This window comes from Lygodium microphyllum, chromosome 21, assembly GCF_053477565.2.
Source record: "Lygodium microphyllum isolate KBCC chromosome 21, Lygodium_microphyllum_v1.1.10, whole genome shotgun sequence".
NCBI lineage: Eukaryota > Viridiplantae > Streptophyta > Polypodiopsida > Schizaeales > Lygodiaceae > Lygodium > Lygodium microphyllum.
In genome coordinates, this window is record NC_141155.1 from 80374239 (window position 1) to 80391840 (window position 17602).

Here is a 17602-nt window from a genome sequence, read left to right on the forward strand (position 1 = left end):
TTGGATATGGGACGAGGGTGATAATTGGTATTTCTATTAAGAAAATATATCCAATTAACACATTACAGGCAATAGCTTGTGCCAACAGCAGATCAGGATGGGTGTGAATCCAGCCTATATAAATACATGACCTAGATGGGTGTGAATTTGATCTTAGAGCTAGATCATGTGTAAGTGAAATTGACTTGCACGAGTTCATAGAGTTAAGTTTTTGGACGTGTAACTAGGCTTATTGATTTGAACTTTAGATAAAGGGGAACCTTGGTAGGCGAACTGAGTACTCACACTACAACTGAGGGCACTAAGGTTTGCTCTATTTACTTATAGGACCCATGCTGGCATGTCCAATAGACATTGGCACCTCCTTAATTCTCTCACTCGAAATACATTTTCTCTCTCCTCCCGCATGCCATTGGGCTTGTTGGGAGTGGGAGCCAATGGTTACTCCAAACTTAGGCGTGACCGTAATTCTTGGCTCTTGCAGCTTGCCAAATGCATAGGTCGATTGGCCCCCGGGGCTATTACACCTACAATCTCTTAGAGAAACACACTATATTTATGTTGGTCACGTAGGATAAGAGCACGTCGGATTTCGTATAACTTATTTATAGGTGTGTCTTTGCATGGAGGATTACTTAATTATAGGTATTTCTTGCATTGAAGACTATTTAATTATTCCAGCGTTCAGAATAACCGAACGATTATTGCTGACTAATTGAGAATCAAAATTCTTTCCGATTGGGCCTTCGGGGCACGACAATCTCCCGCAAAAGGGGCCTTTGATCGATCCTCACTCAAGAAGCCTTCAAGCAGCCATAAATTCTAGACAGGTCCTCTCTCTTTGCCTTCCTTCGGACACCACAATCTCCCGCTAAAGGAGCCTCTGATCGATCCTCCCTCAAGAAGCCTTCAAGCAGCCATACCTTCTAGACAGGTTCTCTCTCTCTCTCTCTCTCTCTCTCTCTCTCTCTCTCTCTCTCTCTGTGCATGCCTGCCTGTATTTGTGTGTTGTGTGTGTGTGTGTGGGTGCAGTTGACCTCCTCCTTTCGTCGTCTTAATTTTGCCCCTGGGATTTCACCATCTGACTGGCATTGCTGGATTCCATCAAGCAATTCACCGATTCTCAAGTTCCTTTCACCGTCTGTGCAGACAATCTCGTGCAGCCTAGCAAAGCGAGCCTCCTCTCACCTGCTCACTTGATTATTGTTCACATGACGACTGTCCAAGAGAGACAGCTCTTTTCTTTTATCGCAGATGATGGCGAACCTGCTCTATGGGTCTCATCGGTGCTTCTTGGCATTCTTGGCTGTAAAACGGTAAGACCATCCAGGGTTTGCGAATGTTAACATCGTTCGCTACAATGCCAATAGAACTGATAGCAGTGATTGTTGCAATATGTTAATGACACTTAGCCTCACTAGAATTCATCTTACGCGATAAGAAATCCAAGGATTGTGAAAGGAAAGTTATTCCATTATTCTTCAGGATTTTTCCCTTAGGTTTAAGGACACTAATTCAATTTCCTCATATAGCATAAGTATGTGGACTGACAGTCATATCTTCCTCATATAAAGCTACTAAAGGTTAAGTTCTTTCTAATCCATATGCATGTTTAGGATTCTGTTTGGAGCTATGTAAGTTACATCATATTTATTTTTCTTGTCCATTGTTACTGACCTATACTGTTTCTGCATTTCCAGGTTTATAATTCTATGAAGGCGTTCAGTCCTCTTTGCTTCACCAGTTACAGGAGGCTCTCAAAGTCAGAAAAGATTGAGTGGGACAACAGGTCAGTTTTGCTGCGGTGCTTACATGAGTGAAGTATGGTTGATTCTGATTGGATCAGTGGAGTTCATGTAGACCAGTGAAGTTTCCTAAGCATAGGAGCTTTTGATGGATGTGTGAACATCTAATTTGTATACAAGTGTGAATGTTGAATTTGTACAGTGAAATTCAACCCTTCCCAGCTGCCTATGACGTTTCACAGAAGATTATAATTTCCCTAGACTGTTGTCTGCATAATTTGGATTGTGAGGGTTTACATTTGTACATAGAATTTGTATTCCTGCAACAATTTGTCTGGTTTTGTATCTAGAAGGCACGGGTATGTATGTTGCTTGATCCAGCTCCCATTTCTGTTCTACCTCCTTGCCCCTTGAAAGTGCCTAACTTAGTCCTGACCAGTCTTTCATGTCCTGGTTCCATTAGGATACATTTTCCCATATTTATTCTGCACTTTGCACAAATTATCCATGTCAGAGCATCAACTCTAATGAAGCTAAGTTTGCCAAATTCAAGGTGAAATTCGGTAAAGCCCATTTTTGGGTTGAACAAGGTATCATAATTCAAATGTAAGGGAGTTCTGCAGCAAAAAAAAGGGATATTAAAATAAGTAGATTCCAATATGCAGGGAACTACAATTTTTTTTTTCACTTCTAAGGTCAGCTTTGATGGGAATGGCCAATTTGGCTGCCCCACTATCTATCCGCCTTGTGCAATTAGGCTGCGATACCCATGTTTGGGATCAAGAACATGTTGGCACCCTGTTGCTCAACTAAGTCTTTTCCTGCACCAAATAGTAATTATTTAATCCAACGAGCACTGTTATAGCTAGTTTCACATTCCAAGTATGTAAGCATCAACGGTCAGCTAGGCAAATTAAGAATCCGTTGGGTCTAGTGCTGGTTTTTTTCCACCTACATCTGCATTGATTGTTGCTGGCCAACTCATGCAGTCAAACATGTACATATGGAGTGGGAAGAGAGGAGATAGAAAGATTGCATGGTGCATATTGAGGCTGTGATCTTATGTGTGTTCTCAAAAGTGAACTGGTGTGATCAGCATCAACCTTGCTGACATTACTACTGATGACATGGAGGGTGGTAATATGATAAGGCAAACTGGCAGTCAGGTACTAGCAAATTGGTCATTTAGACAGGTAGACACAGATGCAGTGGTGGAGTGGCAGTTGGATTCTACGTAGCTGGCCAAACAAGTAGGCAGCTTGGCCCACGTAAAGGCAGTAGGTTTGCTCTTCAGGCTGCATCTAAAATTGTGCATACTCACTCCCCATGGAATATATCCAGCCCTTGCAGTTTCTGCAATTTAGAAATGATTGTATGTCTTGGATGCATAGACATGCGAGGCTCTTGGGGATACTCACTTTGCACTAGAGCTTATTTAACTGTTAAGTTCATCATTCTCTTTTCTACCTTTTAGTAAGTTTTAATTACTGTACTCTCTAAATTTGACTAACCGTTACATTTGGTATCAAAACCAAATATCAAGAACCTGTGGTGAAACTTGGCAGAGCATCTTAGGTGATGGCTTATTCAAGAAAAGGAACTTAGGTATCATCTAGCTTTGGAGGGCTAGTTGTGGCAAAAGTGGCAAGTATCGTTGATACTTTGACAATTTCACTTTGAAGTTGTCTCTCTCAATGATTTTGAACTCCTAGAGCTCATGATCAAGATTGATCCGATTATGAGCCATATAATTGTGGGTCAAATGTGCCCAATGCTCAGAGTTGTAATTGTGAGTGGATTTCAAGCATGAGACCTTGCATTGACTAGACATTAGTTGTGGCATTATGGTTCTTCCAAGAGCGAACCACCTTATGTGAAGACCATTGTGGATTAGGTTGGGGTGGTTGTCCTCAAATGAGGTTGCATAGGTCCTAGGAATCTAACAAATGCCACATAAGGTCAAACCACATCATGTAATTTAACTCATGAAGCGAGTCTTGTCATAATCATGTTCTTGGCCACAATGGTATGTTGAGAAACCCACTTCTTCAGTCGATATACTTCATTTAGGGTTTCACACTGATAGCCCCAAAAAGGGTTGTGTCCACATTTTGACCACTTTTTCAGTGGGCACCCACAAAGTGGTGCGCTGCCCTAGATAGCTTATGCGTATAAATAGGTAGTCACTTCATTCATTCTTTACCACCTTCTTTGGTCACCACCACCACTTCTCTTCTCTCACAAGCCCCTTTCATTGCCCTCACACCCCTTTAGGAGGACATTGTGATTCGTGGCTCGTGGTTACTATAACCAGCCTTCCTTTTGTGGATGGGTGGTAAATCCATGATTACAACTTAATTACAGCAACAAACAATAAATGCAAATCTGAAAATATAAATTTACCTATTGATCTTGGACAATGCACACCCGATTGGCCTCGAAATTGGCGCCTCTTTCGGTATTTTTTTAGCCTTATTGAAGAAAAAGTTGTTTTACAATGGGATTCTCCCGATCCCCTTCGCAATCCAAACTCCCCTTGTTGTCCAAAGTGACGAGCAAGTCTTCAATCTGATTTGCCCCTTGATTTAGGCTCTTAATTGGCCTTCACCCACTTCATAGACGACGGAAATGCCCCAAATTCTATGGTTGGTTGGTCCTCCACTTGAATTTAGCTGAAATTCACATTCAGCCCTGTTGAATCCAAGTCTTGGAGCTTCCAATTTTTGGCACGCTTCTTGAGGCTATTGCTAAACCCTAATTTCTGCTGTAAATTAGGGTTTACAAATTGCAATTTCTCCGCCTCCAAGGGTCCAAATGTTGAGATCATCGGAGCAAGGCTGTGAAATGGTTGGGAGATAAGAGAGAAAGCTGTAGAGAGAGGAAATTCAGAGTTTTGTCGCGAATAATGACTAAAAATCAATCAAATGTAGTTGTTGCCTTGCCACAACAACTTGTAGATGCAAATAACTGAAGAAAATCAATCATTTATTGCTGTTGCCCTGTCTCAACAGCCTGTAGATGCTGTCACTTGTTGTTGATTGGTCTTCTCCTGTCCCTGACTGCCTCAAATGGTCCTTCAATGGTTGCAAATCAGACCAGCAGCATCTCCTCCCTCTCTCTTGCAGGCTGAATATACTATAAATGTCTCTTTCTAGCCTCTAAAGACGTTTTTCAGACTTGCACGGGCATTTTTTGACTTGTGGCAGTCTTTCCAAATGGTTTTTTTAGCATTATCCATAACTAAATATCAATTTTCAGTCTTTAAATACTGAAAATTAATTTAATAATTATTTCGGTGCCTTGAAAAATAATCTGACTGGCCAATAATTAAATTGGCTAGGCAACTTCCGTTCCCGAGTGTCTCTGCGCCATCTTTGACTATCAGATTGGTGTTAGGTACCATTAAATGCCACTTCTCTAGTGTCACCAATTGACACTTATGGCCAAATGAATGACTTAGACCAACAACTGGCACCAGATACCACCAAGTACATGTGTGGCATAACTTATAATAACTTTTGCGTTTGACATCCCGTGATTTCCTCGAGTCCTGGACTCGTAAATTTACTCTAACCCCAGTTACACCTCACATGTGCAACATTAACTTAACCATGTGATTAAAAATTAATCCACATGCTAAGTGAGGTTTCAAAAATACATGTTCTCATGATAGCCCTCCCCCTTGAAATCCTTGCAATCGTCCTCAATTGCATTGCCAAATGCATCAAAAGCAAAGAATTTCCATAGGGCATCTTAGTCAACACAACATTGTGCACTGCTGTTCAACCATTCCATATGCAACATATGCTGAAAATTACTAGCCAACATAACATAACTTAAGACTCACAAAGAATCTCAAAAACATTGCTAGATTATCATGTGATATGTCAATTTCTAATGAGTTCAACTCATTTGGCAAAATCAAACCATAGTATAGCGAAAACCAAGCATAAACCATGGCTGAAATATCAATGGCATCATAACATATGTTGCTATCCATGGAACCAGATGTAAACCATTGAAAACTGAGCATAATCTATTATCATAAATTGATCACTTGTTGATCTGAGAACTGATCACAAAATGCTGCAAATGTGACCCCAAACTGATCACAAAATCATTACAAAAACTGACCAGTAATTAGTGTAAAAACTGATTCAAAAAGTGACCATAAACGGTTCTCAAGCCGATCAAAAACTGAGCTGAAACTAATTAGAATTTGTCTCAAAATTGAGGCAAAATTCACGCTAAATTGATCATAAGTTGATGCAAAAGTATAGTTTCAGTGCTCGGGTGAAACTCATACTCATTTGCATACATCTCACAGTGACTAGTACACTAAGTAGTGACCTCATGGCAAACATAGTATCAGCGCAGTACCTTGGATGCATGCTGAATACATCCGAGATCCACTATATACGAGAGCTGTCCATTACTTGAGAGGCAGAGGTGCTAGTTTCCTCACAAGTATCAGGTAATACTCTGGACCTCTGCTCTGTTGAACCTGATTGAGCCTGAACTAAAGTCGGCTCTAATTGGAAAGCATCAAGGTAAAGTTGCAACAACTGAGGATGGTCTGTCAACGTCCAAGTCATCCTCCTCTATCCATTTGGCATCCACGGGTAAATAAGTCTGAAACTTCACCAAGTACCTTTTGGAACCCTTACCCCTGATCTTACTCTCTTTGTGCGCCAAAATCTGCTCTGGTACCAGTATTTCATCAAGCTCTTCAACCTCCGGCTGAATTTCAGCAAAGACATCCTTTGGCACATCTCCATGAAAAGGTCTAAGCAAGCGCACAAGAAAGGCATTGTGTATCCGCTAGTGTGGAGGCAATTTCAGCCTATAACATGCATCACTGGTCCTCTCCAACACTTGAAATGGTCCATAGTATCTCATAGACAGCTTCGGATACAATTGCTCTTTGCCCTTCATCTTTCTCAGTTGTGCCTTTTCAAATCACAGCAATACATAATCGCCCTCTGCAAAGTGCAAAGCATGCCTATGACGATCAACTGCTCTCTTAGTAAGCTGAAAGATGATTTTTCATTACTTTAGAAATAGCAGAAGCATATACAACAAGGACAGATTCCCCTTTCAATTTTACATCCAAAGTATGAACTTTGCCTCTATGGAAGAGGGTCACAATCATATCATGAGTATCAATCACTGCATGCACACGATGACACCAAGGCATACCAAGCAAGACATCACATCCTTCCAATGGAGCAATAAAGAACTCCTCTGTCCACATAACTTTAAATGTGCAAATGAAGCTTTCCAATGATAGGAGTGACCAACTTTGCATGTCCCTTGCATGCCATACCAATCTCACCCATGGGCCCCATCTTATCCTCTCTGATGCCTAAATGGACTGCCATATCAAGAGAGATGAAATTTGACCATGCTCCTAGATCAAGAAAAATCAATGCATGCTAATCTCTGATTTTGCTCCATGTCCTGCAAAGTTCAGTACTATCTTGATTAGGTTGATCTGCCACTACATCAAGCACTAAACCAGTAGTGGTTTTGCCTTTCTTTCCCTTATTATCATCCTTTTCAGCTTGTTGTTTATTAAGACAGCTGCATGCCGTATGCCCTTTCTATTCACAAATATAGCATTTATTTGCAGTCATTAGCTCCTTACGTCGTGCATCACTTTTCCCACTCTTTCTCTGCGATCTGTTCCTCTTTCCAGCCCTATTTTCAGATCTGCCCTGATTTTCAGCTTTGTTTTCAGATTTACCCTTTTTCTCAGCCTTTGCCTCTTTGATATGTGACTTGGCATCATCATTGTGGAATCTTGCATCCTTTCCACGCAGCAATGCGTCGGTTGTAGTAGCAGTTTCTATAAGCTGAGACATGATGGAAACAGTGAACTTGATGCAAAAATCCCAAATACCCGTTGGCAAACTACAAATATACTTCTCCACCTACTCACGGGGTTTGTGCAATAAGAAGTAACTGGCAGCAATGCATCCCAAAACTTCTTATTATACTGATCCAAGTTCTTGTAGTCTTTGGAATTCAACTGATTCTAAGCTGTCATAATGTCTACTTCAAAGGTACTTGTCAACAAATTTGAAGCAAACATTTACTTGAACTGGATGTGAAGAAAACTGCTAGGGTTTGCACTGAGGACAAACAGAGTGTATGATCACGACAGAAACACAAAGAGACAGACATAGACACAGAGGACAAAATTCAAACCCTAAACGTAAAACTCAATACTCAAACACAAACAAAAGAAGAGAGAAAGAGAACACAACTCTGAAGTGAATGAATGCTGTAAACGAATGTAAGAGTGTACAGTGTGCTTAAGGGCAGAGCAATGTTGGAGTGTGACGTCCTCCGTAGACGGATCCTAAGTCTGTGACCACTAGTCGGAGTGGAGTGGTGAATAGTGAATGGCAGCAGGCTAGTCACCAAAATGCAGCAGTCTAGAAGCTGGAAACTGGTGAATGCAGCAGTGTACTGCCGATCGGAGGCTGAAAACTGCGCACTGTGTGCTGTAAACAGCAAGCTGACTGATGTGGCTGGCAATGATTGGATGATCGGATCGCAGCAGATGATGATGTCACCATCAGCTGATGTCAGCATGAATAAAGGCGCCAATAGTAGGAGCAAACACGGATGGAGTGGCAGCAGTCTCCAGGGCTCGACAGCCATGTGGGAGGAGATTGATGACTGAAATTTGCACGTGGAGTGAGAAACTTGCACAGATGGAATGAGTTGAATGGGGGCAGCCTGTCTATTTATAGATGTGGAAGGGCGGCCCAAAAATTAGTGTTTCCACTGAACTCTCTCGAACCGCTCCTTGTTTTAGGGTTTTACTCTAAAAGAGCATTTTTTAGTGTGCTTTGGGGCTGTTTAAAAGGCTAATCAGCAAGTAATGCATGTTTTAGCTCAACACCCCCTCTCAGGCCCAAAACTGAGCCAAAAGGTTAGGCTAGCCATTGTGATGTTTCTTGACCCCAAGGCGTCCCACCCCAACGTAGCTAGGGCATCGGACAAAGGGTGCATGTCGGTTGCCCAGTGGCCTACCAAGACTACAGAGATGATGGTTATCTTACCAAGGGAATCCAAGTGGTCACCCTAGAGAGGATAGGGCATCGAACAAAGGGTGCACGTTGGTTGCCCAGTGGCCTACCAAGACTACAGAGGTGATGGTTATCTTACCAAGGGAATCCAAGTAGTCACCCCAGAGAGGACAGGGCATTGGACAAAGGGTGCATGTCAGTTGCCCAGTGGCCTACCAAGCCCTACAAAGGTGGATGGATCTACATGGAACTTTTTTTTTTTTTTGAATAAGTGAGATAAATTTTATGGGATGCGGTTGATTGAGTAATAGTGACCTAGAAGACAAGAGTAAGGAGGGTACACCCAATACATCACAAAACAATACAAGCTAACCCATCCACTTAGGGTGTTGATGATAAGGAAAAATAGGTGATGAGGTATCCATGTGATGGAGGATGGTGGTGTGGTAACAATAGGTGCCGGTGGAAACAACTTAGGATCCGCTTAAGTGGTGCTCTGCACAATGAGATGCAAAGTATGCTACATGCTAAAGAATGCTCATGCAGCATGTGCCACTTGGACAGTGTCGCTCGTGGGAAAATTATTCACTTACCCAAGCGCCCTGGTACAAAGATGATGAAATCATGTAATGCAAAGGGTAAGGTACAACAGGGGGGGAAAAGCCAATGTCGAAGACAAAGTGCTGAAGCCTGTAGAATACCAAGAAGGGTAGGAACCCCCTCTCAACCTAGATGCAGATGCCGAAGAAGGAAGAGGAGCCTGATGGTGGTCTTTGGATGGTGCCGAGAACCATAAGGAATGAAAGAAGAGGAAGTGGATGAAGCACCCCGCTAGAAGAGCAAGGTAGAAGGCAACGCCATGATAGCATCGAGAGAGATGCTGCACTATTCGCCTCAGAAGGGGAAACCGCCATGCTAGAAGAAGAGCAAGCACTCCTAGGATGATGAAACCATAAAAGGAATGGTGCGCATCCCCATGTCTCTATCCCAGGTAGGACCAAAGCAATCTACAAGTTAGCCCTACACTGAAAGACAAAACCCTACAAAAGAGATGAGAATCTGCAAACATAGAGGTTAGTGGTGAGATGTTCCAAAGCAAAACATAACAGAATGAAAGTCTAACTCAAAATAAATGCAATGAATGTGTATGTGCGTGAGTAAATGCAGCGGAAGTCGAAAGAATGGAAAAGCTAAGGACAATGAATCCTATGGCCTCGACTCTAAGAGTGCAAAAAATGAATGCTAGACTGACCTAGGGTATCCGAAAGGACCTAGAGACATGCTAGTCTAAGAAGATGGCCACCATTGCGTATGTCCAGTAGCAGGGCTTTGCCAAGGGAATGCCTCACGAGGTGGGGAGGAAGGTGAGATAGATGCATAAAGTGCAATGGGATCAGAACTTGCAAACCAATCACCTAGTCCCTCAGGGGTAGTGCAAGAGATGGGCTGCTGAGGTTGTACTCGAGCCACATGTTGAGCAGCAACAACGGGTGCTGAAGGAGCAGATGAAGCAGGAGTGGAAGGCGTAGCCCCACTGGACTGCGCAATCGCAACGGTTTGCTGAGGCTTTTTAGGTGGGAAACCTTGGGCCTTGGAGCGATACTCCTCATCCACATGGCCTGCACTTTGGCAGTGTGTGCAAAACTAGTTTTTCTTAGGGAGTTGTTGCTAGATAGGTCTAGATGCTTTGATTCCATCTGAGGAAGAGGAGTCACCCTTTGATTGGCTTGCCTTTGCATCTTGCGAGTTCTTGCCACTGGTGGTTTTCCCTCCCGAAGAAGAGGCAACCAACCCCCTTTGCTCTGAATAAGGTTGTGATGAGGATTTCTTGTGGACTTGATCATGCAGCTCTTGCGTGATGCAAGAATTGACACTCAAACTTGTAGAAGGTTGGCAATTGAGGTTGGGAGATGACGTGTTGAATGAAATTAAAGTACTTTTTGGGCAACTTATTCAAGAAGAATGTAACCTGATCGTCATTTGACTTTGGAGAGCTAGTAGTGGCGAACTCGGCAAGTAACCGCCTATATTCAGCCAGCTAGACTTTGAGATCGTCCCCTTCCTTAATTGAGAACTCTTGAAACTCAAAGTCGAGATTGATGTGCCGAGTATGATCACGAGCCGCATAGCGGTCGAGAAGGTGACTCCAATGCTCTGACACGAGCAGGAAGTGCTGCAACTGAGAGTGAAACTCAGGATGCAATCCTTGTATCAGCTCAACATTAGCTATGGCATTGCGGGCTCTCCATTGACGGATGTAGTCAGGGTGAGCTAGTCGAGGGTCTGGCATCGGTTCTAGACCAATGACGAGGTCCCAAAGACCCTGAGACTCAAGCACTTGTTGCATGAAATTAGACCAAGTGGTGAAATTTGACCCGTTAAAACGTATCTTATCCGTGAAGGCATTCTTGGCCGTTGCAACAAGAGTGTTAGTGCTCGGAGATGGATAGTGTGAAAAAAGTGTAGTATGGGTAGGATGGGGGAGTGGAGTACACTTGGGAATGGGCCCCAGAGTGCCCACCAGGCATGCGGATAGTGTGCAAGGTGGATCCATAGGTAGGGATGGGTTGACTAGGCATGGGCATGGTAGCCACATGAGGAACCCAAGGAGGTGGAACGGGAACACGGGAAGGAGATGGGAATCCGTGCGTAGGTGTAACCCAAGGAAAGTGTGAAGACGCACCATAAACTGATGGAAACCCCTGTGTTTGAGTGGTCATGTGAGATGTGAAGCTGGGGATAGTGAGGGGGATGCCCATCACAGTCGACCCAATAGTTATGGGTGTGCTCATTTGCTAAAAGGTGAGAGGCATTGTGTTAAAGGGTGGCATTCCCCCTAACGAAGTACCATGGTGCAAAGAGGTAGAGAATGGGGTGAAGGAAAATGTGCTAGGAGCGGAGATGAAAGATCCAACCCCTAGGGTGTGTGATGCAGATGTGGAGTGTAATCCAAGGTTTTGGAAAGATGACGAGAGGTGATCAAGGTGTGATATAGAAGAGGGTAGGATGGGAGGGAAGTGAGAAGTATGTGTGATATGCTCAAATGGAACAGAATTTGTAGATGTACTTGAATTCCGTCTGCTTCGTGAGCCCCCTCTATTAAAGTTCACATATGCAAAGCCATGCGAATCCTGTACCTCAAAAGAAGAAACAAGCGAGGGTTTTGATTCATGCAACACAAAAGAATTGTACAAGCCTGACATTGGACCTGACTGAGATGATGAAGATGGATTGCCAGACATTCCGAATGCCGTATGTCCTCCATGATCGGAGAGGTGGCCAACCTCACCAGCCGGTCCGAATGTGATAGCAAAACTGGTAGGAGGGGTGTAAACATCATCATACTTGTTGCGATAGTACTCCTCAAAGTCCTTCTCTGTCATGTTAGTGAAATCTGGTGAAGGTGGAGTGTTGTTCTCCTCACTGAGTCTATACTGCCGTCTTAGGGCCTCCAATGATGGAGAAGCTTGATAAGACATCATAGGAACCGGAGAAGAAGGTGTCTGGGACATTGTGATTTGGTTACGAGTTGTATTGTGTGCGTTGCACAAAGACACAATATTCGGAGGATACTCTTTACAAGAGCACCGACTTTGATACCATGTGAAGAAAACTGCTAGGGTTTTCATTGAGGACACGCAGAGTGTACGACCATGACAGAAACACAAAGAGACAGACACAGACACAGAGGGCAAAACTCAAACCCTAAACGCAAAAATCGAAACTCAAACACAGAAACTCAAACACAAACAAAAGAAGGGAGAGAGAGAACACAACTCTGAAGTGAATGAATGCTGTAAATGAATGTAAGAGTGTACAGTGTGCTCAAGGGCAGAGCAATGTCGGAGTGTGACGTCCACTGGAGACGGATCCCAAGTCTGTGACCACCGGTCGGAGTGTAGGAGTGCTGAATAGTGAATGGTAGCAGGCTGGTCACCAAAACGCAGCAGTTTGGAGGCTGGAAATCGGTAAATGTAGCAGTGTACCGCCGATTGGAGGCTGGAAACTGCGCACAGTCTGCTGTAAACAGCAGGCTGAAACAATATCTGATGTGGCTGGCAATGATTGGATGATCAGATCGTAGCAGATGATGATGTTGCCAACAGCCAGCATGGATGAAGGCGTCAGCAGCAATAGGAGCAAACATGGATGGAGTGGTAGCAGTCTCAAGGGCTGGACAGCCACGTGGGAGAAGGTTGATGGCTGAAATCTGCAGGTGGAGTGAGAAACATGCACAGATGGAATGAGGCTGAATGCTGGCAGCCTGTCTATTTATAGATGTGGAAGGGCGCCCCAAAAATTAAGGTTTTCACTATACTCTCTCGAACTGCTCCTCGTTTTAGGGTTTCCACTGAACTCTCTCGAACTGCTCCCCGTTTTAGGGTTTTATTGTAAAAGAGCATTTTTTAGTGTGTTTTGGGGCTGTTTAAGAGGCTAATCAGCAAGTAAGGCATGTTTTAGCTCAACACTGGATCCAAGTGGTAGGTGACTTCCCTTGAATAAGAAGTGTAGACCTCCACTGCAATGCATTTTCCTTAAAAAATGTGGCTACCTTGTGTATCTTAGATGCCTCTATGACGTTGCCTCCAGAATAGGCTGCATCAAACTGCTGAATAAGAACAATTGCTTTCAGCCTATCTTGTGCACCATTGAAAGGCTCAAACTTCATGCCTTAGCCATCTTCATCATAGTCCTTCAGCAGACCTATGGGAGTCAAGTTATCATAAATGGGCTACTGCAAAAAGGGTACATTGGCTGTATTTGCATAAAAACGGCACTATTAGAAGCACCTACATGACCAGCACCAAATCCTTGTGCTCCAACAGTCCCTGGGGGTGCCAATACATAGCCATATGGCCTGCCCCGAGTATCATGCCTATGCTGCCATACATGGAATTAGGCATTCCACTTGCATTACCTGGATACATTGGGCGTTGTGAGCCATGCATTGACTGCTGCATACCGTAGGGCTTTGTGCCATACATTCCTGTATGCGGTGCCTATCCAATCATAGCATGAAAAATGGTACCACCACCAAAGTATCCTTGCTGTTCCCCATGCTTGCATGAGCATAATTGCCTTGCTGCCCATGTTCCCATGGAGTGGCACTACCAAGTTGGCCATTCATTTGCACTTGCTACCCCATGGATACCAACTGTTTGTGCTCATCAGGCATTTTGGGCCCTTCTAAAGAAGGCTCAGGCTTTTCCTTTGGTTCTTGTGGCTGTCCCAAAGCTGTAGAAGGTGTCTTCTTCTCTTTGCCTTTGCTGTCCTTCTTTGGGGCATTCAAGAATCGAGTAGACCGGGGATCCTTTGCCAATTCAGCAAAAAGATTTGCTGCTGTACGCATTCGATCCTTGAAGCTATCATCAAATTCTTCAGTCCCTTGCTGGTCATCGGCCTCTTTATGCATTGAAGTGCCAACACTTGGGTCATTTCCCACATTTTCAGCATGTTGTCCATGCTGAGAACCATGCCCAACATCAGTCATTGTATTTCCCCCTTCACCACGTGATTGACCAAGGAGTGATGCATCCTCTCCACTTGGTCCCGTATCACCATGTGAAGACATGCTTGCCGTAATTCACTGCTGAGAACAATTTCAGCAATAATGAAATAGTCCCAAGTTGCAATCAAGTACCAGTGGCCAACCAATTCAAAGGATTTGATGGTATGCCGGCAATGGAACCATGTAACCAGCCTTCCTTCCTTGGATAGGTGGTAAATCCTGATTACAACTTAATTATAACAGCAAACAATAAACACGAATCTGAAAATACAAATTTACCTACTGATCTTGGACAATGCACACCCGATTGGCCCCAAAATTGGCGCTCCTTTCGGTATTTCTTTAGCCTTATTAAAAAAAAAGTTGATTTACAATGGGATTCTCCCAATTCCCTTTGCAATCCAAACTCCCCTTGCTGTCCGAAGTGACTAGCAAGTCTTCAATTTGATTTTCCCCTTGATTTGGACATTTAATTGGCCTTCACACACTTTATAGACGATGGAAATGCCCCAAATTCAATGGTTGGCTAGTCCTCCACCCAAATTTAGTTAAAATTCACCTTCAACCCCATTGAATCCAAGTCTTGGAGCTTCCAATTTTTGGCACACTCCCCAAGGCTGCTGCTGTTGTTGCTAAACCCTAATTTCTGCTATAAATTAGGGTTTACAGCAAATAAATTTGTAATTTCTCAGTCTCCAAGGGTCCAAATACTGAAATCATTGGAGCAAGGCTGTGAAATGGTTGGGAGATGGGAGAGAAAGTTGTAGAGAGAGAAAATTTAGAGTTTTGTTGTGAAGAATGATTGAAAATAAATCAAATGCAGCTGCTGCCGTGCCATAATAGCTTGTAGATGCAAAGAATTGAAGAAAATCAGTCATTTACTGCTCTTGCTTGTCTTAACAGCCTGTAGATGCTGTCACTTGTTGTTGATTGGTCTTCTCTTTCCCCTATGCCTCAGAAAGTCCTCCAATGGTTGCAAATCAGACCAGCAACATCTCCTCCCTCTCTCTTGCAAGCTGAATACACTATAAATGTCTCTCTCCAGCCTCTAAAGACGTTTTTCAGTCTTGCATGGGCATTTTTGAGAAGTTGCAGCCTTTCCAAATGGTTTTTTCAGCATCATCCATAATTAAATATTAATTTTCAGTCTTTAAATACTGAAAATTAATTTACTAATTATTTTGATGCCTTGAAAAATAATTTGACTGGCTAATAATTAAATTGACAAGGCAACTTCCATTTCCGAGTGTCTTTGTGCAATCTTTGACCATCAGATTGACGTTAGATACTATTAAACACCACTTCTCTAGTGTCACCAATTGATACTGATGGCCAAATGAATGACCTAGGCCAACAACTGGCACCAGATACCACCACGTACCTGTGTAGCATAACTTATAACAACTTTTGCATTTGACATCTCGTGATTTCCTTGAGTCTCAGACTCGTAAATTTACTCTAATCCCAGTTATAGCTCACATGTGCAACATTTACTTAACCATGTGATTAAATATTAATCCACATGTTAAGTGAGGTCTCAAAAATACATGTCCTCATGACAACTGCCTTCACCATTTCTCTTCTACTTCAAGCACCCTGTTCCATCATCAGGCCTTGCATTTGGAGTATCTTTCACTTGGCGTTAACATCATCTACTTGGTGTCAACACCCTTCACTCGCGTTTTTTAGTTTGAAGGTCTTCTCTTTGCTTGGTGTCATCATCTCCAACTTGGCGTGAGCATCCTAGCCTCCGGCGATAGTCTACACTACCTAGCGTCAGTGATTCCATCATTCATCTATCATAGGGGCTGTTGGGACTTTCGTTTTTGCAACTTGGCGTCCTCCTCTATGACCTGGCATTACTGGTTTGTCACAGAGGCTACTAGAACCTCCGTTTTTGCGGCTTGGCTCATTCTGCATTATCTAGCATCATTATTATCCACTTGGTGTTGAGTTGCTTTCCTTGCATTTTGTCTAAACTAACCTCACCAAAGCACTCCCATCAAAGCCTACTCTCACTGTTCCAAAATTTCCCCTCGTTAAAGGCTTTAAGAGATTGGTACATTGAATCTCCCACTAGAGCTAAAAGGGAATATCTCAAATAGAAGGATTACCAATCCATTTCTCATAAAGCATATCGCAAAATCTTGAGATGAGATAACAAAGACAATCACAAGAACCAGGCCATCCCTTTACCCCAAATTCACCTCATAATGCTCATCCATTACCTACAGCTTGGAGGGAGGTGCATAAAGGTCCTTGCACCAATTTGAAGCTCCAAATTGAAAGAGGACGCATTGATATGGGCACAAGTTACAATGAGCTATCCAATCTCTACACTTCCTCTAAAGTTTGTGCAACATATGCAAGGTTAATATTATGTTAGTCCTTATTTCGTTACTCCTACCGACATGCATGCTTAAGACACAAGTCACCATGGAGACCAAAACCCATATAAACATATAACTTTTCATACGAGTTTGCTTTTGGTGCATTACCTTCTCGCATTCAAATCCCAACCATCCTATCCTCTACTTCTTTCTTTCCCAAAAAATCTATGAATAACACCTTGAAGAAATCCCCTTGAGATAAAATACAAAGTACAAAGAAATCTCTAGAGTAGTTAAGTACATCATAAACACAATGGTTGTGTGAACAACCAATCTAGTGGGCTATAATGCCAGCATAGCTGCCAAGAAACCTATTTCATAAGATTAGGAAACTCATTTCATATCTTGGTGTTTCAAAAAGGTAGGAAACACCTATTTTAAACCTCTAAGGAATAAAATCTACCCTAAAAACATCTTGGACTTTAAAACTAGTATTTTTCCTGGATTCCTTTGATATGATGATGTGGATTACAATTACTAATTGGTATTGATTGCAAGGATTTTGTTTGCCATCTAAGCTATTCTATAGGTAAAGTTAATGATGGTTATGTGTAATGCACCATGATGCATGTAAATGTTGAGGTTATGTTGAGCGTTCATTCATATGGTACAAAATCTGAATCCTCATCAATTCATGTTTGCTACATCACTTGAGTCATTTTCTATATATGGAGCTAGATAGTTTTTTCCATCTTGAATGAAACCCATTCCTAACATTTTACAAAACTCCTATGAAACCTATGAAACCCATTTCGTATTTTCCGTTTTAGAAACCCTCGGCAACTATGCTAGTATCTAGACCATTTGAGGGGCTATGTGAATAAAGGTGCCGAAGTCTCAAGTCCACAAGAAGGCATCTCTCCTCCTCATCCTCTCAAAGCCACCATCGAGCCTCTCCCATCTCTTGTAGACAATATG

At 42.8% G+C, this 17602-nt stretch overlaps 1 protein-coding gene across 1 annotated transcript in view; it reads left to right on the forward strand.

The window, feature by feature from the left end:
• The first annotated feature begins 692 nt into the window (after nt 1–692).
• LOC148018198 (uncharacterized) overlaps nt 693–17602 on the forward strand; it is a 47034-nt gene continuing 30124 nt past the window's right edge. The window contains exons 1-3 of the mRNA XM_087661991.1: nt 693–934; nt 1150–1316; nt 1701–1789. Coding sequence (XP_087518117.1) covers nt 1212–1316; nt 1701–1789 — 194 coding nt within the window. The 5' untranslated portion in view covers nt 693–934; nt 1150–1211. The remainder of the gene's footprint in view (nt 935–1149; nt 1317–1700; nt 1790–17602) is intronic.